Here is a 25385-nt window from a genome sequence, read left to right as displayed (position 1 = left end):
GTTTTTAATTTTAATACATTTGCAAAAATGTCTAAGAACCTGTTTTCGCTTTGTCATTATGTGGTATTATGTGTAGATTGATGAGGGTTTAGAATAAGGCTGAAACATAACAAAATACAGAAAAAGTGAGTCTGAATCCCAATGCACTGCATACCTTTATCCTGGTTTTACTTCATCTTAATGGGTCACCCATTTGAAAGTGCTAATGTTGCATTTTAGCATGCACCTATTTATTATAAATAAATGTTAGTATTGATGATAAATATATTTCTTGATACTGTATCTGATAGGAAGGCTTGAATAATTCAATGTGTGTCTATGATCCAATTGAACACTTACTGGACACAATTGTACTTTTTCTAACAAGAGAAAAAAATGGCCCATATCTATAAAAAGATGTGTTCAGTAAAACTTTTGTCCCAAATGGTTTCATGCACACCAGATGTAGCTGCTTTCTGTGTAGCCAGGTACCAGATCACTGTCAGTACACTGCTCTCTAGAAAGAGCTCGGTACTGTGTAGCAGCAGTGTCTCTTCAAGCCCATCTGTTTCGAGAACTCTCCCACGGTACAACAACAGAGTGGTATGTCTCCCTTGCTTCACACAATGCACTTGTTTTTATCTCTGGTCAGCTGCACAATGATGCAATGGGAGGAGGGCTTCCTGTGTGAGCAAAATCTGGAGAACATGATATCACTTGAACATGTACTGTCTGTACCATACACAGACCTGTAGAGAGTACTGTACTATTTTTATGTCAAATGCTGATGTAGCGTAAACATTTGCTCCATCTCCCATGTTTGGCTTTGTTTGTTGGGTTTCTGTCTGTGAGAGACTTGCTGTACCTCTAGTGAAACAGTCTTTAGTTTAGTGAGAGGAATAACTCAACTGGTCAAAGCCAACCCTAGATACTGTCTATAATTATTACTAGGCGTTAGTACTTTTAGTGTCTCATTCACTCACTGAAATACATGTTACAATGACTGGAATGTGTTAGTTTGTTTGATGCATGTATTACTGTATGCTCTGATCATGAAGCCTGTAGTTAGGGTATGATAGCACCCTGTTCTCTAGCCAATTTGTTTCTAACCCTGAGAGAGAATTTCTGACCCTGGCCACATCTATAGCTAGCTCTCCTATTCCAACTACTCCTAACCACAGGGCACAGCTACTAGTACTCCATACTACTAGCTTTTGTTCTAGCCCTGCCATATCTGTTGGAGCTTCTTAACAAGACCTTGATTACAGTAGCTCCAGGAGCAGTAATGGACACTGCTTTAGTGGTGTTTCATGTATCTGCAATGAGCTTGACCTCTGGAGCAATCCCTAAAAGGAGAGCTCAGTCTACTCTCACTACTCCACTTCCCTAAACTCAACTCATCGGCCTTTGCACTTGTCAAAAAAAAATATATGATGCAAACCTGTAGAGATCAACACTGTCATGGCTTTTGCTTGGATCGAACTATGACCAACAACTAAAGCAATCATTTTAAGATAAATTATGCAATTTGTAATCTGAAATAAGTAATTTCTTATAGTTCACTGTTTGTTATTCTCTCCCTTATTGACCCAGATAGTATTAACTTGTTAGTAAATAACCAGCAGTTAACCACTTCTTTGGTTCATACTGTAAATTGTTTATTGAAAACAAGTCATACATTTTTCTTTAAGAAAAATAGAGTTGAATTGAGAAGGATATTTACATTAAGTACAAACCTAATAAATATATCAACATTCGTACATATAAATAAACGACGAATGCAGGTAAGTGCACATCGTTTATCACATTATGGGTTCTTCAGTGATTTTTATTCTCAAATTCATTTTGATGCTCTTTTACAAAATATTTCTCATCAAATGCATAGATTACCAATTTCTAATACATTGTGAAACCATCTCTTTTGTCATTAGAAAAAGTCTTAAAACACTGAACAAAAATGTATGCCAAACAGAACATAATTAGAAGTACTTTTGAAACACTATTAGTAACCTAGAGTGATTCGTCATACTATGATTTTAAAGCAAATAAGACTTGTTGAAACAAAGTCGTGTCAATGACTGAAATGCAATACTGTTCGGTCTAGACCTATGTACAGTGTATTGTGGTAATAACACTTACTCCAGAGTTGTGTTGTATTTTTAGTGACCAGTATTATAGTGTGCCATGACACTGGCCCTACAGCTCTCAGAGCCGACTGGGTGCTAACAGTGCCTGTGTTAGGCCCAGTTCAGAGAGTACAGATAGACAAGTCTCCACCTGTTTTCTGAGAGGAGCATCCTGGAGTGTCGTGTGGTCTCTGTAGTGCTCGAACACCAACAAAACATTTTTCTGAACATCATTTCACTCCCATTCCTCTTTACCACTAACCTGGAAAGGAAAATATTTAAATAAATATTTGCATAAACAAATAGTTGCTTTACAAACTAAATGTGTCGCATCACTATGCAAATTATATTTATATAAGCAGCTGCTACAAATAAGCGGAAATGTTTGTTGACCAAGTTGATGCCGTTTCAAAACTCTCCCTTTCGATATTCTGTTGTAAGAATTTAGATTTCATGTGCAAAACTGTGATGCAGTGGTAACACTCCCTGGCACATGCAACACATGTTCAAGCTCATACCGGAGACCAGGGTTCAATCCCTGCATCCACCCTTCACTTTCTCCACTTGCCCGTCTCCCCACCTAATTCCCTTCATTTCCCTCCACCTAATTTCTTTAATTTCCCTCCACCTAATTCCCTTCATTTCTGAGTAAAGCTTTAACATACCAACAAAAAAATATATATATTTTTTTATTTCTCCACAAATTCTGTGAATAAGATGTGTGCTACTTACTGTCATCATCAGAGTCAAAGTTGAAGAGGGAGGAGCAGGTGTTTTGGGAGAGGTGTCTCTTCAGTTCCTCTGGACTAGGGAAAGAGGAGAAACACTTGGAGCAGCGCTGTCTTTGAGGGGGGCCATCATCCTCTACCTCCTTCTCAGCCACCACCTCCTGCAACGCATTCTTCCTCCCCACCACGTGCCTCTTTACTGTAGCCTTATTCTTCTTGCCAGCCCCACAGGAAGTGACCTCGTTGGGTTTCCTGCGCTTGCGCATGCTGAGGGCTGCCTCGGTCAGGTATGTAGAGGGGGGCGGGCGGATGAGGGGGGCTTTGGCCAGGGGTAAGTAGGAAGGATCCTCTGGTTTGAAGGTCTTATGTTCCGCAATAACTGGTTCCCCTCCGCAAGGCATCACCTGAGCCAAAGTGACGATATTGTCCACATCCCTCATGGTCGTTGACTCAGTGAGGTTTTGGACGAGACTGGGATGGGGTTGTGTGGGGAAGGTGGTATTGGTGGCAGGGACATATGTCTCAGGTGCTTGGTCTTTCTGGTCCTCTCCATCATGGCCGTTGATTAGTTTGTGTGTGCAGTCACTGGGAGGTCTGGTGACAGCACCAGTGCCTGGAGTCGCCACAGGGCCGTCATTGTTTTTACTGTTGAGGTTTGATTCCAGAGTCTGCCCCTCTTTGGTAGCGCTCTGCTCCTCTGTCGGCTCATCTTTAGGCTGGCCCTGAGTGTAGTGCCTCCACTCGTGGTCATGGAGAGAGGGGAGGCGTGAGAAGATCAGCCTACAGCCGGAGTACCCACAGAGGGCCTGGAGAGGCCGGTGGGTCTCCATGTGCTCCCAGAGCAGGTGGGTTCTGGAAAAGCGTTGGCCACAGTTCTGATGGAGACACACCTGTTTTAGAGGATCATCATGGATCTTCATGTGGTCTAGGAAGTGCTGGTAGTTCCACAGGTACCTGGAACAAAAAAAGATATGGACATAAGCAACAACATTTTCACCAGGCCTTAACCCATAAGACTCTAAGCTCTGTCTAAACTGAGCAGGGGGTGGGGTGGGTACTACTTGGCTATATGTAATTGTTTAAAGTAGGTCAAACCAAGGATAATTTTGCTATCTGATTTAGAATTGTAAGACTCCTTGAAGTATCCCCACAATAATGTTTTTTCATTATTTTATGCAAATGTTTTTGGTTATACTGCTATTATCCCATACAAACGCATTGAATAACAGATGCACTACATGGAACAACAGTCGTTCCCCCCCACCCCAAACAAAAAAAATCTAAACAAATTTGACTGGTATCGGGGGACCTTCAGATGAGTCTTGTGAGGCCTGTGGGTGTCCGAGATCAAAACAACCGACATGTACAGTACCAGTCAAAAGTTTGGACACACCTACTCATTCAAGGTTCTATTTATTTTGACTGTTTTCTACATTGTAGATTAATAGTGAAGACATTAAAACTATGAAATAACACATATGGAATCAAATATTTTGTTATTCTTCAAAGTAGCCACCCTTTGCACACTCTTGGCATGCTCTCAACCAGCTTCATGAGGAATGCTTAGCCAACATTCTTGAAGGAGTTCCCACGAATGCTGATCACTTGTTGGCTGCTTTTCCTTCACTCTGCAGTCCAACTCATCTCAATTGGCTTGAGGTCAGGTGATTGAGAAGCCCAGGTCATCTGATGCAGCACTCCATCACTCTCCTTGAAGCTCCCGAGTGGCGCAGCGGTCTAAGGCACTGCATCTCAGTGCTAGAGGTGTCACTACAGACCCTGGTTCGATCCCGGGCTCTATCACATCCGGCTGTCATTGGGAGTCCCATATGGCGCCGCACAATTGGCCCAGCATTGTCCTGTTTAGGGTTTGGCAGTCATTGTAAATAAGAATTTGTTCTTAACGGACTTGCCTGGTTAAATACCCCCACCTCCTCCATGCTTCACAGTGGGAACCACACATGCAGAGATCATCCGTTCACCTACACTGTGTCTCAAAGACATGGAGGTTGGAACTAAAAATCTCTAATTTGGACTCCAGACCAAAGGACAGATTTCCACTGCTTGTGTTTCTTGGCGCAAGCAAGTATCTTCTTATTGTTGCGGTTTCTTTGCAGCAATTCAACCATGAAGGCCTAATTCGTACAGTCGCCTCTAAACAGTTGATGTCGAGATCTGTTACTTGAACTCTGCGAAGCATTTATTTGGACTGCAATCTCAGGTAAAAGAGTGAAAATAGGTCTTCTCCTCTGTAGCAGAGGTAACTCTGGGTATTCCTTTCCTGCGGTGGTCCTCACGAGAGCCAGTTTCATGAATTGTCGTTTTGCTTTGCTTATTTTAGCTGTTCTTGCCATAATATGGACTTGATCTTTTACGAAATAGGGCTGGCTATCTTCTGTATACCACCCATTCCTTGTCACAAGACAACTGATTGGCTCAAACGCATTGAGGAAAGAAATTCCACAAATGAACTTTTAACAAGGCACATCTGTTAATTGAAATGCATTCCAGGTGACTACCTCATGAAGCTGGTTAAGAGAATGCCAAGAGTGTGCAAAGCTGTCATCAAGGCAAAGGGTGGCTACTTTTTTTGGGTACTACATGATTCCATGTGTTATTTCATAGTTTCGATGTCGTCACTATTATTCTACAATGTAGAAAATAGTAAACAATTAAGAAAAACTGGTGTGTCCAAACTTTTGACTGGTACTGTACGTGTTCGTCTCACCTTTACACAGAGGGGTCGTATTAGTGTGTAGCCCAAACTGTTCGGACGCTACAGACAGAAGTTGGCAGAATGGCTGTACCGACTTCAGACGAGTCCCAAGACGCTTGTGGGGGTCGTAAAGCAAAACGGAGAACACCTTAGTGAGAGTCTCATCATAGAGGGGTCATTATAGTTTGTAGGCCAAACCGTTCAGACGCTACAGATAATTTTGTGAGAAGACCTATTTTCGGGTTGTCTCATGGTCTGACAAACACAGCACTAGCCCTATCACCTTCCTCCACAGATGCAGAAGTGTTATATAGGAGGTTGCGGTGGCTTGAGACGCAGAAATCTGGGGATTTTGATATTATGCTAATTAGATTTCCGCAGGGGCACGGACATCGACCATAGGGGGTTATTTAATTTACCGGCTAAACCATCTATGGGCTAGTTCCCAGGACACAGATGAAGCCTAATACTGGAGAGCAGTAAAAATGGGGTGTTCTCACTAGCTTCTGCAAGTCGTGTCTCAGGCCTAGCATGATGAAGACCTCATGGTTGAAATGTTGCTGTGATAAAAATAATTTGACAGTAGTGTAGAGAGTCTCACTCTTTTACCTGTTACAGTAAATGCACTTCATGTGAGGATCAGAGCGCCTGGATTTGGGAATAGGCGTTTCCTTCCACCCGTGCACTGTCACATTATGGCTCTTCACCCTCTGTTTCCAGGAGGCCTCGCCCTTAGGGCTCAGCTCTTTGGTAGCGCCCTGCTCCAGCTCATCTTTAGACTGGGGCTGGGTGTAGTGTCTCCACTCGTGGCCGTGGAGAGAGGGGAGGGTAAAGAAGATTTCCCTACAGCCGGAGTACCCACAGGGGGCGCGGAGTGGCCGGTGGGTGTCCATGTGGTCTTTGAGCTCCTGGGAGGTCTTGAAGCACTGGCCACAGCTCATGTGGAGGCACGCCTGTTTCAGAGGAGCATCATGGAGCTTCATGTGGTCTCTGTAGTGCTCGAACACCAGCAGGTGCCTGGGGCACAACAAAAAATATGGAGACAAAATTACACCATTGTATGGTAAGAACCCCCGCCCCCACCGAGATCAGTTGCAGCCCACCTTAGAGTTATTATTGGTTCCAATTAACAATTTTGGTCTAGGTGGGGCCTACATGTTGTTCAGAGTGCCTTCGCACCTGACCTGGAAAATAATCTGTGGGGAAAGACCCTTCTTACCTCTGGCAGATCTGGCACTTCCCCTTCCCCCACTGGAAGGTCTTCTCCAGGACAGCTGCGTCCTCCATGTGGTAGTTGACTGCGTGTCTCAGCAGCGATGGGCCTATCTTCATAAAGATGCTGTCACAGCCCTCCGCAGGACACAGGTGGTACTGCTTCTGCTTCCCCTCCTCTTCTCCTTCACACTCATTCTTCTCTCCTCCCTCAGTCTCCTCCCCAGGCACCACCTCTTTCACAATCACCACCTTATCCTTCACAGTCACCTGTTCATCCTTCACTTCCACTGACACCTGGTTGTCCGTGTTCGTTTTCCACTTCTGGGTCTTTCTGATCAGGTTTCTCAGGTTCTGAATGATTCTACTCTGCTTGCTGACCACTGGCTTGGCTTTAACACGTTTGGGTTTGGGAGGCTGATCCATCGGAGCAGGGGGCTCTGTCACATTCTCAGTGGGCTTAGTCTCGTTCTCCGAAGCTTGATTAACGTTCTCCGACAGTTTTGCATCTCCATTGACAGCAGGTTTGATCTTACTATTGAGCGTGGTGGTTCTCAGTTCCTCTACGTGCTCTAGAACGTGTTCCTTGGCACGGTTGTACCGTTGGAAGTGTTTGCCACAGAAGACGCAGCTGAGCCTGGTCTTCCTCAGCTTCAGGTGGGCCAGGGTGTGTCTCACCACGTTGCCTCCCTTGAAGAGCTTTTGGCAGTGGTTGCAGTGGAAGCGCAGGTGTTTGGAGCGGACAGGAGCCTTGCCTGGCTTTGTGTCTTCACCCTGGAGTTGGAGAAACAAGCTGTTAACAGGTGATATTCATAGGACAGTTGCAATAGATTATCATCAATTATTAATTTCTCAAAACAACATTGCCTCAGATAACACTAACCTGAGTGTTTGAGTCCGGTCCCGCCTCCAACGCTGTGACATCACTACCTTCCGTCAAAGGTTGTAATTCCTTAGCATCTGTCCCTTTAGAGGATTTGGCATAGATGTGGAACAGTGTTAGTGGACACTCCTCCATGTCCAAAGCTGGGCCGTCCAGCTCTGGGTCGGTCTGCTCACTGGGACCTTCGAAAACCTTCACTTCTGAAGGCTCAGCAACAGAAGGCTCTACAACAGAAAGCTCTACTACTGAAGGTTTTAAGTCTAAAGGATTTATGTCTGAAGGCTCTACTTCTGAAAGCTCTATTTCTGTCTCTGGTTCATACTCAAACGGTCTCTCACCATGTAGGCCATTAGGCAGTCCCATGTTGACATAGTTCTCTGCGTCACTGTGCTGCAGTGCAACACTATTACTGGGTTCTACACAATTCTGTACCACCTCCTGATCCACAGGCACTTCATTTTCAGGGAAGGACAGCTCCATGCCACGTATAGTCCTGGGGTAAGGTCTCTTACCTTCCCTTCCCTGCCTCCTCGCTTTTTTACCCTCATCCCCTTCGCCTCGCTTTCTTCTCCCCTTTCCCCTCTCCCATCTCTCACTCTTACATTCTCCTCTTTCCCATTTCTCTCTTTTACCCTCCCTTCCCTTCCCTCTCGCCCTTTTTCTCCCCGGGGACACATTCTCTGTCTGTCTGGTCATCTCCAGGAGCAGCCATCTTGGTTTCCTGCCGCGTCTCTTCATGATCTTGTTCTTCACGTGTCTGGCCAGGTATTCCCTCTGCCGATTGGCCGGTAGCTTGGTGGAGCTTCCAGAACTGGGATTGTGTCTGAGGGAGTACTTAATGTCTGGGTCATCAGCATAGTCAACATCAGACCTACACCTTCTCTTCCTCCTCACTAGGAAGTCATCTGTCTGTGACTCAGGAGGATCCCCATACTCTCCCTCCTCATGCTCCTGCCCTGCAGTCTCAGAGTTCTCCAGTGCTGTGTTAGTGTGTGGTTGGAGGTGGGAGGTGTCTGTGTGTATCCTGCATGTCTCCTCCTCCATCCAGTAACTTGGTATCCACTCCTCCTCTACCTGCTCCAAATCCTCTTCCTCCTTCACCTCATTGAGAGCCTCCCTCATGGCTTTGTCAGTCATAAGCTCCAAACAGTGGGTTCTCAGGGTCAGGAGGTTCCAGAACTCTGGGTCGAAGAACAGCCCTTCCTTCAGCACCTGGACCAGGGATAGGCACAGTTTCAGTTACAGACATAACATTATTAATAGATGCATCCTCAATGAGGAAATTCAAAGCCAAGTCAAAATACAGGACAACAGTCTATCGTTATGTCATTTCGACAAGAGAGAAAAGTATTTTTTATGACAGAGTATATGTTTCAATAATCTACTGTATTTTCTAGATGCCGTATTTAGCAATTGAGCAAAATTCTTTGGCATCATATTTCCGAGCTACCCGGTGCGCCTCTGACCTGTAAGATATAGAAGCGTATGTTGGTTTTGACAGGAGTGTGGAGGGGGTGTGGCTCCTCGTCTGGATGTGTGTAGAGCAGATACACGGTCTTGTAGGCCTCCACACTGCGCTCCAGACAGAACACCAGCAGGGCACAGAGGCGGCACACCTCCAGGTCGCGGGGGAGCAGGAAGGCGATGGTCTTACACAACAGGCTGCGAGTCACAGGGTCAGACTGGAGGTCTGTCTGCAATGCTGCAGTACACAGCTCCACACATAGCGGCACTCCCTCACTACCCATCTGGCAAAGAAATTAGAACAATGTGTTACATTGAATTGTGTAAATGACAGAACAAAGTTTCTAAATCAAGGTAAACTTGATGGTGGTTGGCTATACACCCACCTCTGCTGTGATGACTTTGATGAAGGGGAAGATGGCTCTGGCGTTGATGGCGGAGAGCATCAGCTGGTGACACTCAGACAGGAAGCCCTGCTTAGTGGGATGGGCCCTGAGGTGCAGTCTGCTCCACAGGAACACCAGATCCCTGTATCAACGCAACATTATATTATGTTACAATACTGTGTCATCATGGATCCCTGTTTAAAGTGGTGAGCTCTGACCAGATTTAGCACATGTAGTATATATATATATATATATCACAGTGTTAATGACCAGATGTAACATACAGTGGGGCAAAAAAGTATTTAGTCAGCCACCAATTGTGCAAGTTCTCCCACTTAAAAAGGAGAGAGGCCTGTAATTTTCATCATAGGTACACTTCAACTATGACAGACGAAATGAGAAAAAAATAATGAATTTATTTGCAAATGATGGTGAAAAGTAAGTATTTGGTCCCCTACAAACAAGCAAGATTTCTGGCTCTCACAGACCTGTAACAACTTCTTTAAGAGGCTCCTCTGTCCTCCACTCGTTACCTGTATTAATGGCACCTGTTTGAACTTGTTATCAGTATAAAAGACACCTGTCCACAACCTCAAACAGTCACACTCCAAACTCCACTATGGCCAAGACCAAAGAGCTGTCAAAGGACACCAGAAACAAAATTGTAGAGCTGCACCAGGCTGGGAAGACTGAATCTGCAATAGGTAAGCAGCTTGGTTTGAAGAAATCAACAGTGGGAGCAATTATTAGGAAATGGAAGACATACAAGACCACTGATAATCTCCCTAGATCTGGGGCTCCACGCAAGATCTCACCTCGTGGGGTCAAAATGACCACAAGAACGGTGAGCAAAAATCCCAGAACCACACGGGGGAACCTAGTGAATGACCTGCAGAGAGCTGGGACCAAAGTAACAAAGCCTACAATCAGTAACACACTACGCCACCAGGGACTCAAATCCTGCAGTGCCAGACGTATCCCCCTGCTTAAGCCAGTACATGTCCAGGCCCGTCTGAAGTTTGCTAGAGAGCATTTGGGTGATCCAGAAGAAGATTGGGAGAATGTCATATGGTCAGATGAAACCAAAATATAACTTTTTGGTAAAAACTCAACTCGTCATGTTTGGAGGAAGAAGACGGATGAGTACAACCCCAAGAACACCATCCAAACCGTGAAGCATGGAGGTGGAATCATCATTCTTTGGGGATGCTTTTCTGCAAAGGGGACAGGACGACTGCACCGTATTGAGGGGAGGATGGATCGGGCCATGTATCGCGAGCCAACAACCTCCTTCCCCCAGTAAGAGCATTGAAGATGGGTCGTGGCTGGGTCTTCCAGCATGACAACGACCCAAAACACACAGCCAGGGCAACTAAGGAGTGGCTCCGTAAGAAGCATCTCAAAGTGCTTTTTTGATGTATCAAATACTTATGTCATGCAATAAAATGCAAAATAACTACTTAAAAATCATACGTGATTTTCTGGATGTTTGTTTTAGATTCCGTCTCTCACAGTTGAAGTGTACCTATGATAAAAAATACAGACCTCTACATGCTTTGTAAATAGGAAAACCTGCAAAATTGGCAGTGTATCAAATACTTGTTCTCCCCACTGTATATCAGTGTTAATGACCAGATGTCTTTCATGTAGTATTTATATCACAGTGTTAATGACCAGACAACAAAATCACACAAATTATCAATGGAAATCAAATTTATCAACCCATGGAGGTCTGGATTTGGAGTCACACTCTCAATTAAAGTGGAAAACCACACTACAGGCTGATCCAACGTTGATGTAATGTCCTTAAAACAAGTCAAAATGAGGCTCAGCAGTGTGTGTGGCCTCCACGTGCCTGTATGACCTCCCTACAACGCCTGGGCATGCTCCTGATGAGGTGGCGGATGGTCTCCTGAGGGATCTCCTCCCAGACCTGGACTAAAGCATCCGCCAACTCCTGGACAGTCTGTGGTGCAACTTGGCGTTGGTGGATGGAGCGAGACATGATGTCCCAGATGTGCTCAATTGGATTCAGGTCTGGGGAACGGACGGGCCAGTCCATAGCATCAATGCCTTCCTCTTGCAGGAACTGCTGACACACTCCAGCCACATGAGGTCTAGCATTGTCTTGCATTAGGAGGAACCCAGGGCCAACCGCACCAGCATATGGTCTCACAAGGGGTCTTAGGATCTCATCTCGGTATCTAATGGCAGTCAGGCTACCTCTGGCGAGCACATGGAGGGCTGTGCGGCCCCCCAAAGAAATGCCACCCCACACCATGACTGACCCACCGCCAAATCGGTCATGCTGGAGGATGTTGCAGGCAGCAGAACGTTCTCCACAGCGTCTCCAGACTGTCACGTGTGCTCAGTGTGAACCTGCTTTCATCTGTGAAGAGCACAGGGCACCAGTGGCGAATTTGCCAATCTTGGTGTTCTCTGGCAAATGCCAAACGTCCTGCACGGTGTTGGGCTGTTAGCACAACCCCCACCTGGGGACGTCGGGCCCTCATACCACCCTCATGGAGTCTGTTTCTGCCCGTTTGAGCAGACACGCACATTTGTGGCCTGCTGGAGGTCATTTTGTCACAAAGGCGGAGGTAGCGGTCCTGCTGCTGGGTTGTTGCCCTCCTACGGCCTCCTCCACATCTCCTGATGTACTGGCCTGTCTCCTGGTAGCGCCTCCATGCTCTGGACACTACGCTGACAGACACAGCAAACCTTCTTGCCACAGCTCGCATTGATGTGCCATCCTGGATGAGCTGCACTACCTGAGCCACTTGTGTGGGTTGTAGACTCCGTCTCATGCTACCACTAGAGTGAAAGCACCGCCAGCATTCAAAAGTGACCAAAAAAATCAGCCAGGAAGCATAGGAACTGAGAAGTGGTCTGTGGTTATCACCTGCAGAACCACTCCTTTATTGCGGGTGTCTTGCTAATTGCCTATAATTTCCACCTGTTGTCTATTCCATTTGCACAACAGCATGTGAAATTTATTGTCAATCAGTGTTGCTTCCTAAGTAGACAGTTTGATTTCACAGAAGTGTGATTGACTTGGAGTTACATTGTGTTGTTTAAGTGTTCCCTATATTTTTTTGAGCAGTATGTATGTATGTATGTATGTATGTATGTATATATATCACAGTGTTAATGACCAGATGTAGTACATGGTGTTAATGACCAGATGTAGTACATGGTGTTAATGACCAGATGTAGTACACGGTGTTAATGACCAGATGTAGTACACGGTGTTAATGACCAGATGTAGTACATATATATATCACAGTGTTACTGACCAGATGTAGTACATATACAGTGCCTTGCGAAAGTATTCGGCCCCCTTGAACTTTGCGACCTTTTGCCACATTTCAGGCTTCAAACATAAAGATATAAAATTATATTTTTTTGTGAAGAATCAACAACAAGTGGGACACAATCATGAAGTGGAACGACATTTATTGGATATTTCAAACTTTTTTAACAAATCAAAAACTGAAAAATTGGGCGTGCAAAATTATTCAGCCCCCTTAAGTTAATACTTTGTAGCGCCACCTTTTGCTGCGATTACAGCTGTAAGTCGCTTGGGGTATGTCTCTATCAGTTTTGCACATCGAGAGACTGACATTTTTTCCCATTCCTCCTTGCAAAACAGCTCGAGCTCATGTGAGGTTGGATGGAGAGCATTTGTGAACAGCAGTTTTCAGTTCTTTCCACAGATTCTCGATTGGATTCAGGTCTGGACTTTGACTTGGCCATTCTAACACCTGGATATGTTCATTTTTGAACCATTCCATTGTAGATTTTGCTTTATGTTTTGGACCATTGTCTTGTTGGAAGACAAATCTCCGTCCCAGTCTCAGGTCTTTTGCAGACTACATCAGGTTTTCTTCCAGAATGGTCCTGTATTTGGCTCCATCCATCTTCCCATCAATTTTAACCATCTTCACTGTCCCTGCTGAAGAAAAGCAGGCCCAAACCATGATGCTGCCACCACCATGTTTGACAGTGGGGATGGTGTGTTCAGGGTGATGAGCTGTGTTGCTTTTACGCCAAACTTAAAGTTTTGCATTGTTGCCAAAAAGTTCAATTTTGGTTTCATCTGACCAGAGCACCTTCTTCCACATGTTTGGTGTGTCTCCCAGGTGGCTTGTGGCAAACTTTAAACAACACTTTTTATGGATATCTTTAAGAAATGGCTTTCTTCTTGCCACTCTTCCATAAAGGCCAGATTTGTGCAATATACGACTGATTGTTGTCCTATGGACAGAGTCTCCCACCTCAGCTGTAGATCTCTGCAGTTCATCCAGAGTGATCATGGGCCTCTTGGCTGCATCTCTGATCAGTCTTCTCCTTGTATGAGCTGAAAGTTTAGAGGGACGGCCAGGTCTTGGTAGATTTGCAGTGGTCTGATACTCCTTCCATTTCAATATTATCGCTTGCACAGTGCTCCTTGGGATGTTTAAAGCTTGGGAAATCTTTTTGTATCCAAATCCGGCTTTAAACTTCTTCACAACAGTATCTCGGACCTGCCTGGTGTGTTCCTTGTTCTTCATGATGCTCTCTGCGCTTTTAACGGACCTCTGAGACTATCACAGTGCAGGTGCATTTATACGGAGACTTGATTACACACAGGTGGATTGTATTTATCATCATTAGTCATTTAGGTCAACATTGGATCATTCAGAGATCCTCACTGAACTTCTGGAGAGAGTTTGCTGCACTGAAAGTAAAGGGGCTGGATAATTTTGCACGCCCAATTTTTCAGTTTTTGATTTGTTAAAAAAGTTTGAAATATCCAATAAATGTCGTTCCACTTCATGATTGTGTCCCACTTGTTGTTGATTCTTCACAAAAAAATATAATTTTATATCTTTATGTTTGAAGCCTGAAATGTGGCAAAAGGTCGCAAAGTTCAAGGGGGCCGAATACTTTCGCAAGGCACTGTATATCACAGTGTTACTGACCAGATGTAGTACATATATATCACAGTGTTACTGACCAGATGTAGTACATATATATCACAGTGTTACTGACCAGATGTAGTACATGTCTCCGTTGTTGAGCTGTTGACTGAGGAAGGCTTTGCAAAGAGAGAGCAGCAGCTCTTCTTTCTCCTGGCTCTCTGCGTTACAGATTATCTCTACTGCGTCTCTGCCATCTATCTCAGCCACCTGAGGGAGGAAACACAACCATGAATCCTCTCCGATTATGTTTATTGTCTTTCAGTCCACTCTGATTAGAGTCTGTCTGAAGATACCGAGTGAAAGGTAGTTCTAGGTAGTGACTGTACCTCCTTGAGCAGGTGTTCATGCAGTGAGGCCTTGTACAGGCAGGTGAGGTAGGCCTGGTGGAAGAACAGGTGCCTCCCCACCTCTGGGTGCTCCAGACAACTCTTAGCCAGGGCCATGGCCTCCTGCACGCGCTCACAGGCCTGCAGGTATCGCACACGCAGCTCAAAGAACACTGGCTTCTCCGAGCTCAGATACTTCTCCACTGTACCGGGGAGAGCGAGGGAAAGTGAGAGCAGAGAGTGAGGAGACGAGAGAGAATAAGAAATGCATAGAGAACTAACAAGCTAAAAAAAAGTAGTGAAGGTACCTTCTGTCTGTGTGAGGACTGTGTCTTTCAGGATGGCCTGCAGAGTGGGTCTCTCCCAGGGGCCGCCATCTTTGATCACCTGCCTCACTTGTAGCAGGTAGACGTTCCTGTGTCTCAGCAGGCGGCGGTGGCAGGCCTACAGAGGAGGAGATGTTAACACACCACATGATCAGCATGGTTTCACTCTGTATGAACAAATATGCTACATCACAGTTGGCCTCACCTGAAAAGAGGCTAGTATGTCCTTCAAGGGGGCCTCCTGGCACTCCTCTTTACCGAAGAACAGCATCAGCTCAAAGAAGCTCCTGAAAACGTGACATATGCATTGGGCCAGTTCTGCTCGACTTTAGAGACGAGTCATGAAGGATTGTACAATGTAGAAAATACATATCCAAGTCAACACAGCACAGTTTGAGTCTGCATAAAAGTGTAAGAACCATATTAATAAGTGCTTACAAGGCCAGACTGCTGAGAGCGTAACTGACATGCTGACAGTCATCGGGGTAGGCAGCAGTGGCTCTGGTGAAGCAGGTAAGAGCTGTCCGCAGCACCTTCAGCTGGGGCAGCGGCACCTGCCATCTCTCTGTATGCTCCTCCACCAGCTAGACAGGGAGACAGATACAGGGGGTGTGATTCAGGTACAAATTCCTGTCCAGATTATTTGATGTGGTTCCTGAATACTGATATGATCAACCTTTTTCCCAGTGCGGCATTGTAGAGATCGGCGCAGACCTGTGTGGCTGCTGGCTAGCTATCTGAATTTGAAGCCAAATGTCACAGGAACGCTTCGGTGAAGTGTCGTGGAACGTTATATGGTAGCTAACTGGAATTGGGGTTCATTGCTTGTCGCTAATTAGATAGTTGCAGATTTCAACCGGTCCTCCTGAGTGCGAAACACAACTTGCTAACTAGTTAGCTCTCTTTGCAAACAAGTATACGTTATTATATTCAATGCGACAGCTTCACTAGCTAGCCTATCATTAGCCAACTGGCTAAATGTAAACACTGGTTTAGCATGCTAGCGAGGAAAAACGTTTAGAGCCTGTTATAATTTATTCCAGTTTGTTATCTAGTATACACAATCGGTGGACTAAGGTTACTTCACACTAATAGGCAAACAGTTTTGCATTTGCATGCTAGCTAGTAATTCTAGTTAACTATAGTAGCTTGCAACTTCACATTGAAATAGGAACGTTAGCAAGCTAAAGTTAGCTAGTTAAGTTAGCTAAATAAAATAGTAACTCTAGGCCGGCGTGGGTTGACTGAATTTGTTATTAATGCTAGCTAGTATATGTATCTTTTAGCTATTAAGTTAGATAATTACTTTAGCTACTGACGTTAGTTAGCTGGGCTACTTTACCTTGCTTTGTACTGATGAGCAACTGGCTAACTAGCTAGCTAACGTTAGCTTGGCGGAAGCACACTACTCCTTGCCTCTCTCCCAGATAAAACCAGAAATTGCCTTGGTTTAGCTTACCTTACAAAACTCGGAGCAATATTCTTTGCTTTGTACTGAACAGTTGTCGTTAGAGTATATGTACAAAGTCTCCAGTTTCAATTCTAGTCTGTCTGTTTCCAAATCACTTTCCTCCTCCGCCATACTGGCTTGTTCACCTTGCGCCTATCAAAGAGCCAACTAGCGGGTAGATTGATTTACTACAACAACTCATATCCTGGATTTTGATTGGATTAAAGCTACATCCCGTTGTATTAAGATCATAAGGCATTTTAAATGTAGCTTCTGAAATGATCAGGAATTGAACAGCAGGAAATCTTACTGACTGTGCATAGTTTATTTTATTAAGTGCCAACTTGATAGTAAACTGTTGGAAACGATAGACAGAGAATAAGACACGGGTAAAACATTTGATTTTGATTGAAAAAAATTGTCAGCATAAACGTGAACCATATTTCTGCATAGCATTTATTAATTTGAAATGCTGTAGTTTAGTAACAGTGTCAACCATGCCTCATTCTGCACTGTTACACTCTAATCAACATCTGAGAAAGCTAATGAATACAACTGTACAGATAGCCCTGCACGTTAGAGCCAATTGCACATAAGTAGAGCGAACATTCCTCACGTCACAGTGCACAGGGCAGTTAATGTCCTTCTCTCAAGAATCCCTCTGCCCTGCCACGAGTGACATCCCTAACTACATGCTGCAAATAAACATGGAATCTCAAAGCACAATACAATAGGCAGAATAAGACAAAACAATGATGACCTCCAATAAGAGAATACATAATTCTGACAGCAAGACAAAGTCATTGACTGATGAGATTTGAGATTTGTTTTGAGATGAGTTTTTATAAACAATAAGAGATTATTTGAGTTACGAAGCACCCTTAGTTCTCAGCTTGGATAGCAGCATTTCATTCTTCCGGCACTCCTGTAAGAAAGAGTATTGGATCAGTAAACAACCTCAGTGATTCTCTTCTTTAACAGTTTAGAAAACAATATTCAGCTCTGGGAGACTACAATAAAATACATTCATAAAACAGTTAACTAGTTCCTATGTTTTACTGTACAGACCCAGAACACTTTTCTCTCAGGCCTCACCTCTTTGAAGTCCTTGACAGTTTTGAAGTAGAGCCTCTGTTTATCCAGCAGCTCGAGGTACTCATCGTTCAGCTGGTCTCTCCTCATCTTGTTCTCCTGCTTCTTCTTCTCCATCTGTACACACATCACATTACCAATATGCTCTGCCTAATTTTTTTCCACATCGCTGTCTAATTTATGTGTCACTAGGGCCGGGGGTGAGCACCTGGCATGCTCAGTGAAAGCTGTTATTACACAGTAGACAGTAAAGATAATAATAGATGGTTACCTTGATGCGGCTTTGTTTGATTCCCTCGACTATCTGCTCCATCTGTCTCAAGAACTGTTCCTTGGCCCCCGAAGATGCCATTGCCCTGAGCAAGACAGAAAACCACAGCTTGGACAGGAAGTAAATCTGCTGGATTGGTATTACCCATAATACCAAATACAGGATAGGTTTAGAGAGGTTTAATTGTGACAATACTTACTGTTGGAAGTTGTCATGGATGGAATTCAGCAAGTTCACCTAAAGAAACAGATCAAGACAGAGGATGACTATGATGAGTAAACCGCTGATTTCAACTGCAATGGCTCAATGAAATTGATTGAGACAGTTTGCCCTCTTCTCTTACCTCCTTCTCCAGGTAAACCTTCTTGTCATCTAATGTGTTATACAAGGTGAAGAACTGCTTGGTCTCTTTATGTGTTGCTGAAACTAAAGGACGAAAAAGCAAACATTATTAACACAGCATCATTCAGGAACCCACACACCCCAGGCAGACGGAATCAGGTCTCGAACCAACAGGCACAGAGACAGTTTCTATCCACAAGCCATCAGACTGCTGAACCCTTGAACTGGACTGACCACCTGCACTGATTCTCTGCCCCTTAGCACACATGCAACCACACATATACATTTATGGTACATACACATCATGACTGCTGCTACTAGACTTATTTATTATTGCTAAATACTGCACCATTTAAACACTTGCCCTCCAGTCACCCTTCCCCGATACGTATAAATATTGTACTGTAAATTGTTGAGTGCCTTCCTATATTTATACGTATGCAAAAAATGTATTATATTCTATTGAGCTCATTTACTTAGTAAGTTATATTCTTATATTTTATTATTTCTCATTGTCGTCACATTAACGAGAGGGAACCTGCAAGCAAGCATTTAGTTGGACCGTCTATACTATGTGTATCCTGTCCATATGACAAATAAACTTGAAAACAAAAAATATACACAGTGTATAAAGCATGACAGACTGACCAGGTGAATCCAGGTGAAAGCTATGGTCTCTTATAGATGAAGGGGAGGAGGCAGGTTAAATAATTATTTTATAAGCCTTGAGACAATTGAGACATGGATTGTGCATGTGTACCATTGAGAGGATGAATGGGCAAGACAAAATATGTAAGTGCCTTTGAGCAAGGTATGGTAGTAGGTGCCAGGCACACCGGTTCGAGTGTGTCAATAACTGCAACGCTGCTGGGTTCACGCTCAACAGTTTCCTGTGTATACCCAAAAGACATCCAGCCAACTTGAAGCTACTGTGGGGAAGCATTAGAGTCAACATGGGCCAGCATCCCTGTGGATCGGTTTTGACACCTTGTCTAAAGTCCATGCCTTGGCGAATTTAAGCTGTTTCGAGGGCAAAAGAGATGCAACTCAATACTAGGAAGGTGTTCCTAATGTTTTGTACACTGTGTATAACTGCGTTTGATGCAAGAATTTGTTAAACAATATGCCAAAAACAGAGGATGAGACTAAGACACCCACCTTGGCCATAGAGCTCAATAAACCTTTTCTGATACTGGGTCAGTTCTGCCCTGCTCGGCACCTCATCTATCTTCCTCTGCAGGACGGCGATCTCACGGTTCCTACGGGCCTATCAGAGAGTAGACCTCAGGTCATGAGCAAATAATGGAAGTGGTAAGAGGACCACTATTTGCATGATCCAAACAAAATTCCTAACTCAATTCAAGCGGAATAAGCATGAATTAATCCTGCTCCAGCAGTGTGTGTTGGAGATTTTACCATCAATAGTCTGATTTTCTGTAGCTTCTCTTTGTCTGTGTTGTACTGCTTTTCTATTAGCTGACTCCTCTCCTGAGAGACACACAAAGAGAGAAAGAGAGTTACACAAAGACAAAGAAGAGTTAGCTGGTCTTGGGAGGGCTCCTCTCAGGGCCAGTGTGCTACCTTCTCATCCTCCGTATCATCTCCTGACTCAATCTTCAGGTTCTCAATGTTCTGCTGCAGGCGAACCATCTCCTCCTGGAATCAAATAAATAGCACTCCATATTAGTTGTGGTGCTCTTACCAGGAAATTAGTGAAACATATCAAATACAGTTGATGTCGGAAGTTTACATACACCTTAGCCAAATACATTTAAACTCAGTTTTCACAATTCCTGACATTTAATCCTAGTAAAATTCCCTGTCTTAGGTCAGTTCGGATCACCACTTTATTTTAAGAATTTAAAATGTCAGAATAATAGTAGACAGAATGATTTACTTCAGCTTTGATTTCTTTCATCACATTCCCAGTGGGTCAGAAGTTTACATACACTCGGTATTTGGTAGCACTGCCTTTAAATTGTTTAACTTGGGTCAAATGTTTATGGTAGCCTTCCACAGTAAGTTGGGTGAATTTTGGGCCATTCCTTCTGACAGAGCTGGTGTAACTGAGTCAGGTTTGTAGGCCTCCTTGCTCACACACGTCTTTACAGTTTTGCCCACTCATTTTTTTATGGGATTGAGGTCAGGGCTTTGTGATGGCCACTCAAATACCGTGGCTTTGTTTCCTTAAACCATTTTGCCACAACTTTGGAAGAATGCTATCCATTTGGAAGACCCATTTGCAACCAAGCTTTAACTTCCTGACTGATGTCTTGAGATGTTGCTTCAATATATCCACATAATTTTCCTTCCTCATGGTGCCATCTATTTTGTGAAGTGCACCAGTCCCTCCTGCAGCAAAGCACCCCCACAACATGATGCGGCCACCCCTGTGCTTCACAGTTGGGATGGTGTTCTTCGGCTTGCAAGCCTCCCCCTTTTTCCTCCAAACATAACGATGGCCATTATGGCCAAACAGTTCTATTTTTGTACGATGGGGACAAAATAGATCTTTGTCCTCATGTGCCGTTGCAAACCGTAGTCTGGATTTTTTATGGCGGTTTTGGAGCAGTGGTTTCTTCCTTGCTGAGCGGCCTTTCAGGTTATGTCAATATAGGACTCGTTTTACTGTGGATATAGATACTTTTGTACCTGTTTCCTCCAGCATCTTCACAAGGTCCTTTGCTGTTGTTCTGGGATTGAGTTGCACTTTTTGCACCAAAGTATGTTCATCTCTAGGAGACAGACCGCGTCTCCTTCCTGAGCGGTATGACGGCTGCGTGGTCCCATGTTGTTTATACTTGAGTACTATTGTTTGTACAGATGAACGTTTTACCTTCAGGCGTTTGGAAATTGCTCCCAAGGATGAAACAGAGGTCTACAATTTGTTTTCTGAAGTCTTGGCTGATTTCTTTTGATTTCCCCATGACATCAAGCAAAGAGGCACTGAGTTTAAAGGTAGGCCTTGAAATACATCCACAGGTACACCTCCAATTGACTCAAATGATGTCAATTAGCCTATCAGAAGCTTCTAAAGCCATGACATCATTTTCTGGAATTTTCCAAGCTGTTTAAAAAGGCACAGACTTGCCAAAATTATAGTTTGTTAACAAATTTGTGGAGTGGTGGAAAAACTAGTTTTAATGACTCCAACCTAAGTGTATGTAAACTTCCGACTTCAACTGTCCATCTATGAAGTATGTCTAACAAGTCATATGGACTATTATGACGTATTAGGGAAAGTGTGCAGACTCACTCTACAGTGTGTTCGGAATTCCTGCTCCTGGTGCTTTAGGTTCTCATTCATGCCTACCAGAGCCCTCAGCTTCTCCAACAGACTGTGGTACACACAGGGAGGAGGAGAAATGTCCAAAGCACATTTATCATTTCAGGGTTTTTCTATACTAACAACCGCTGAATGAACGCCCTATGGTTGGTCTGCATGTGCAGTACTCACCCAGTATCCGCCTGGCCCTCAGCCTCTTCCAGGGCACTCAGCTCTTTCTCCAGTCTCTCTGTCTGCTCTGTGGCCTCCATCAGTTTGCTCTTAGCCTGCTCACACCCTGATTTTACCTCCAAGCGCTTGGCTTGTAGCTGAAAATACACAAAATACATACTTTTATTTACTTCTGTCACTAAAATAAAGAGCATTGTATCCTTCCATTAGAGAAATAAATGGCTATTTCACAATAAAGTACAGTAAAGTTCAGAGTCCAGTCCTCACCTCCTCCAACTGCTTGGTTTTCTGTTGGATCTGTTTGTTTAGAGAGGTTACCATCCTTCGGTGTTGCTGGACTGGCCCGTACCGCTCTGGACGATCCTCTGTAGACAGCTCTGACTGCTGGAAATGCGTGTGTGGGAACAAATTAACTACACAATGTGGCATTGACTTATCCTTTAAAATATGACAGAAACCTGTTGATTGCAGTTAACCATTTAAGTGAGCCCTGATGTGAGAGTCGTTTACCTTCTCAGCGTACTCAGATGCTATCTGTTTAATCTCCTCAGACTGTAGCCCAACTATCTGGCCCACGGTGCTAGCTGTTAGCCTCCCCTGCAGGCAAACACAATGCAATAATACATGGCATAAAGCAGACGTTTTATCCAAAGAGACTTAGTCATGCGTGATTATGGGTGGCCTAAATGGGAATTTAACCCACAACCCTTGGCGTTGCAATGGTTGACACAAATCAACCACACAGTAAAGGCGCAGGCAAAGAGAAGAACTAAAGTCGTGCCTACCTCCTCAGTCGCCATGGCAGCCATGCTGGTCATCAGTGTTTTGATGCGCATCTGAGAGGAAATATGACAGGACATCATCATACAGAGAGATGCATTCATCATGTGGCTATGGTTGGGTTTAGAGCAATACACGTGGGAAGTGACCTCACCTCCTCTGCTGCCTGCAGGTCCTCCTCCTCCTGCGACACCTCTGTCATCCCTTGAGGCGTGGCCTGAGAGCCCGGGGTCAACGAGGCTTTCCGATCCTCTGTCTGTAAGGAACAGGGGGTAACCATCTTTCATTATGAAGGTTTCACTTTCTACTACAGCTACAGTTGACAGAACACCTATAATCCACCAGTCTCCATCCCTGTAATAATGGACGAAATGATCAACCTACTGTCCCTGTATGTATCTTTCTGTAGAAGGCTGTAGTGTTAGGCTTTCAATTCATATAATTCTACAATTAACTTCACATGTCAGGTATGAAAGAGATTTTTGCAACTTGATGCGATTTCAATGAGGCTCACCTTGTCCTGTTTTGTCTGCTTGCTGAATCCATATCGTCTAAAATCAAGGAGAAATAGGTGCTCATATTAAATCACTGTTAAGATACTGGTACATTATAAGGAACACATTAACACATGCATGCATGCATGCGCGCACACACACACACACACAGACTACATGCTTATTTTAAGTGTTTTGTACTCTCTTCTGTATTCAAACACACATAACAAGCAGTCATGTGAAAAGCACTCCCTGCAGTGAACGAACCCATTTACATACTTACAGAAGGTAATCTGACATTCTAATACAAGGATGGATGATAAGCAGGAAAAGGATAGGAAAATGGAAGGAACACAATTATCAAATGGGATGAGATCACATTGGTTCTGATAATCAATGTGAAAATGACATGAACTGTGGAGAAAGTTGGATATGAAGAACTGAATACGGAGAAAGAGAGCTAGAAAGAAAGAGTGAGGCAGAGAGGTAGCCTACCTTCCATACTCCAGCAAGGTGGAGTGAACCCTGGACTCTTCATCCAGCAGCTCTCCTGCTTCAACCTGTCTCTTGTACTTCCTCTGAGGTTTATACACTTCCTGTCAAAACCATAGGAGAAAAACAAATGCTGTATATGTGATTTTAATGTTTTTATACTATAACAAGGGGGGCCTGTATTGTGAAGGGACATGGGATAATTTGACCCAGAAATTACGTGTCAGCGAGTCACTCACTGATACATCTAGGACTGCTTTCACAGCCTTCTCCTTTCTCTGCAGGAAGTCTTCATCCTAGGATGGAGGGCCAGTACAGACAGGGTGCATAAGACGGGTTCATTCAGCGAAACGTTCAGAACGTTGCACTTAGAAATGTTATGAGTAGCACTGGAGTTTAATAGCCCTGCTATCGAGCCACCCTACAATAATAGTGCTCACCTCAGGAAAGCTGTGGGTCTTCTGGAACTGAGAGACAGAGTAGGCCCTCACATAGTCTCCCATCTCCTCCCTCGTCTCTATGGCTCTCTTCACCAGCCACTGAAGAACATACAACACAGGCAATGAATCAGACATGAGATCACAAACTAAGTGCAGTACTCTACTACAAAACTCTATTGTCTAGGAATGCACACCTGTATCACTGGAAATATATGGATGAAATCCAGCCCTTGGATCTGATGGGGCTCCAGGCGGTGAGGGCACTTCATTTTGGGCAGAACAGACACTATTTTCTCTGTGAGAGCTCTGCAATGAGAAACACAAGGTGTAACATCAGTTACACTGGTCCAGCAACATCACTAACAGTAAACACAATAATGCTGGCTGTGAACTACTTACATTTTCTGTCCAATAGTTGAATTTTCCTGGAACAGTAGATCCACGTCAATGTCGAAGTTACATGTTGTGATGCACCATGTCATCCCTCCAACCACCTATTACAATATATGGTTCAGGGAAGTGGATGAAGAAATATGGATGTGTCATCTACAGGGTAGCAAGGAGATGATTTCCCGGGAATCGACAGGAGTCTGCAGCTAACAAGGAGGAGGGTTGGCCTTGGCCACCCCTACGTAAGTTGTTAGTACTCACCTTATCAAAAGGTCCCAGTCCTTTGATTCGGGCTCTAAAGTATCCAGCAGCAAGCAGAAGTTCCAGGATTTCTGCAAGCTTGACACTCTGCTCCTCGTCCTCCCGTGTTTCAACCTGCAAGCCAAAGTTGCTAACATCAGTTGGTGTATTTAGCAAACGGTGAGCTAGCTAACGTAGCTAACTGGCAAACCCAGCCATGTTAACCTTGCAATGTTGTATTGTTATAAAGGCACAAACCGCACCATATTTGGAAAAACGAAAGACTACAGCGTAACATTTAATTATGTTACCTGAATAAGATTTCCTTCTTGATCATATTGAGCTCCTATTTTCGACCCTGTCCTCACTCTCTGGAAAACAGACGTGGCCGCCATGTTGGACTGGTGTGGTGTGTAGTCACATGACGAAAGCATATGACTTTGGTCATTCCGTAAGAAATTGTGTTTACGATTTCAATGCAAGTAGGGTAAACTCAGCTAAATATCGACTGTACCACGGCCACAGTAGAGTGATGAGAGAGTTGATAAAGTGAGTATTGAGGTAACACGAATGGTGCATTTGAAGCGATGCAACTGTTCTAAAAGTTGCAATACCACTTTTGTCCAGTGGAGAGAGCTAATGCCACTAAACATTCAATGGAAAAGTATTCTCGTGCACAAGATGAAGCTCTAGGTCTGAAGCCTTTCAACATCAGTATCTTTCACTTGAACAGGGTTGTCAATCTTCTTGGAGACAACAAAATCATACAACATGAGATGAATCTCTCTTTCTCTGCGTGTGTGTGTGTGTGTGTGTGTGTGTGTGTG

General features: G+C 44.1%; 2 protein-coding genes across 6 annotated transcripts; both read right to left on the bottom strand.

Moving 5' to 3' along the window:
- Positions 1-1615: 1615 nt before the first annotated feature.
- Positions 1616-16739, bottom strand: LOC110501693 (uncharacterized). 2 transcript variants are annotated; one of them, XM_021579430.3, is made up of 13 exons: positions 16570-16739; positions 15549-15694; positions 15316-15397; positions 15093-15228; positions 14785-14987; positions 14529-14665; positions 9495-9636; positions 9111-9392; positions 7645-8856; positions 6769-7535; positions 6159-6566; positions 2838-3787; positions 1616-2367 (listed from the first exon to the last, which is right to left on the bottom strand). In XM_021579430.3, exons 1-13 carry the CDS (start codon positions 16690-16692, stop codon positions 2363-2365), a joined length of 4593 nt encoding a protein of 1530 aa, XP_021435105.2. In that variant the 5' UTR covers positions 16693-16739; the 3' UTR covers positions 1616-2362. The 2 variants fall into 2 exon arrangements, with proteins under 2 accessions (XP_021435105.2, XP_090072014.1); XM_090215888.1 differs by lacking the exon at positions 1616-2367 and having other exon boundaries at positions 2830-3787.
- Positions 16740-16870: 131 nt separating this feature from the next.
- Positions 16871-25184, bottom strand: LOC110501692 (coiled-coil domain-containing protein 93). 4 transcript variants are annotated; one of them, XM_036959039.2, is made up of 23 exons: positions 24870-25055; positions 24580-24693; positions 24328-24422; positions 24123-24234; positions 23929-24027; positions 23728-23784; positions 23492-23592; positions 23280-23297; positions 23017-23053; positions 22657-22758; positions 22508-22558; positions 22233-22319; positions 21990-22103; positions 21723-21859; positions 21522-21603; positions 19847-19921; positions 19682-19753; positions 19424-19532; positions 18267-18349; positions 18123-18160; positions 17924-18008; positions 17656-17769; positions 16871-17485 (listed from the first exon to the last, which is right to left on the bottom strand). In XM_036959039.2, the coding sequence occupies exons 1-23, from the start codon at positions 24990-24992 to the stop codon at positions 17429-17431; spliced, it is 1962 nt and encodes a 653-aa protein (XP_036814934.1). In that variant the 5' UTR covers positions 24993-25055; the 3' UTR covers positions 16871-17428. The 4 variants fall into 4 exon arrangements, with proteins under 4 accessions (XP_036814934.1, XP_021435103.2, XP_090072013.1 ...); XM_021579428.3 differs by having other exon boundaries at positions 21990-22106; positions 24870-25044; XM_090215887.1 differs by lacking the exon at positions 23280-23297 and having other exon boundaries at positions 21990-22106; positions 24870-25184.
- Between the last annotated feature and the right edge of the window lie 201 nt (positions 25185-25385).

Source organism: Oncorhynchus mykiss, chromosome 22 (genome assembly GCF_057628025.1).
Source record: "Oncorhynchus mykiss isolate SJ-2025 chromosome 22, ASM5762802v1, whole genome shotgun sequence".
Classification (NCBI taxonomy): Eukaryota; Metazoa; Chordata; class Actinopteri; order Salmoniformes; family Salmonidae; genus Oncorhynchus; species Oncorhynchus mykiss.
This window is presented reverse-complemented; position numbering and strand designations above follow the sequence as displayed.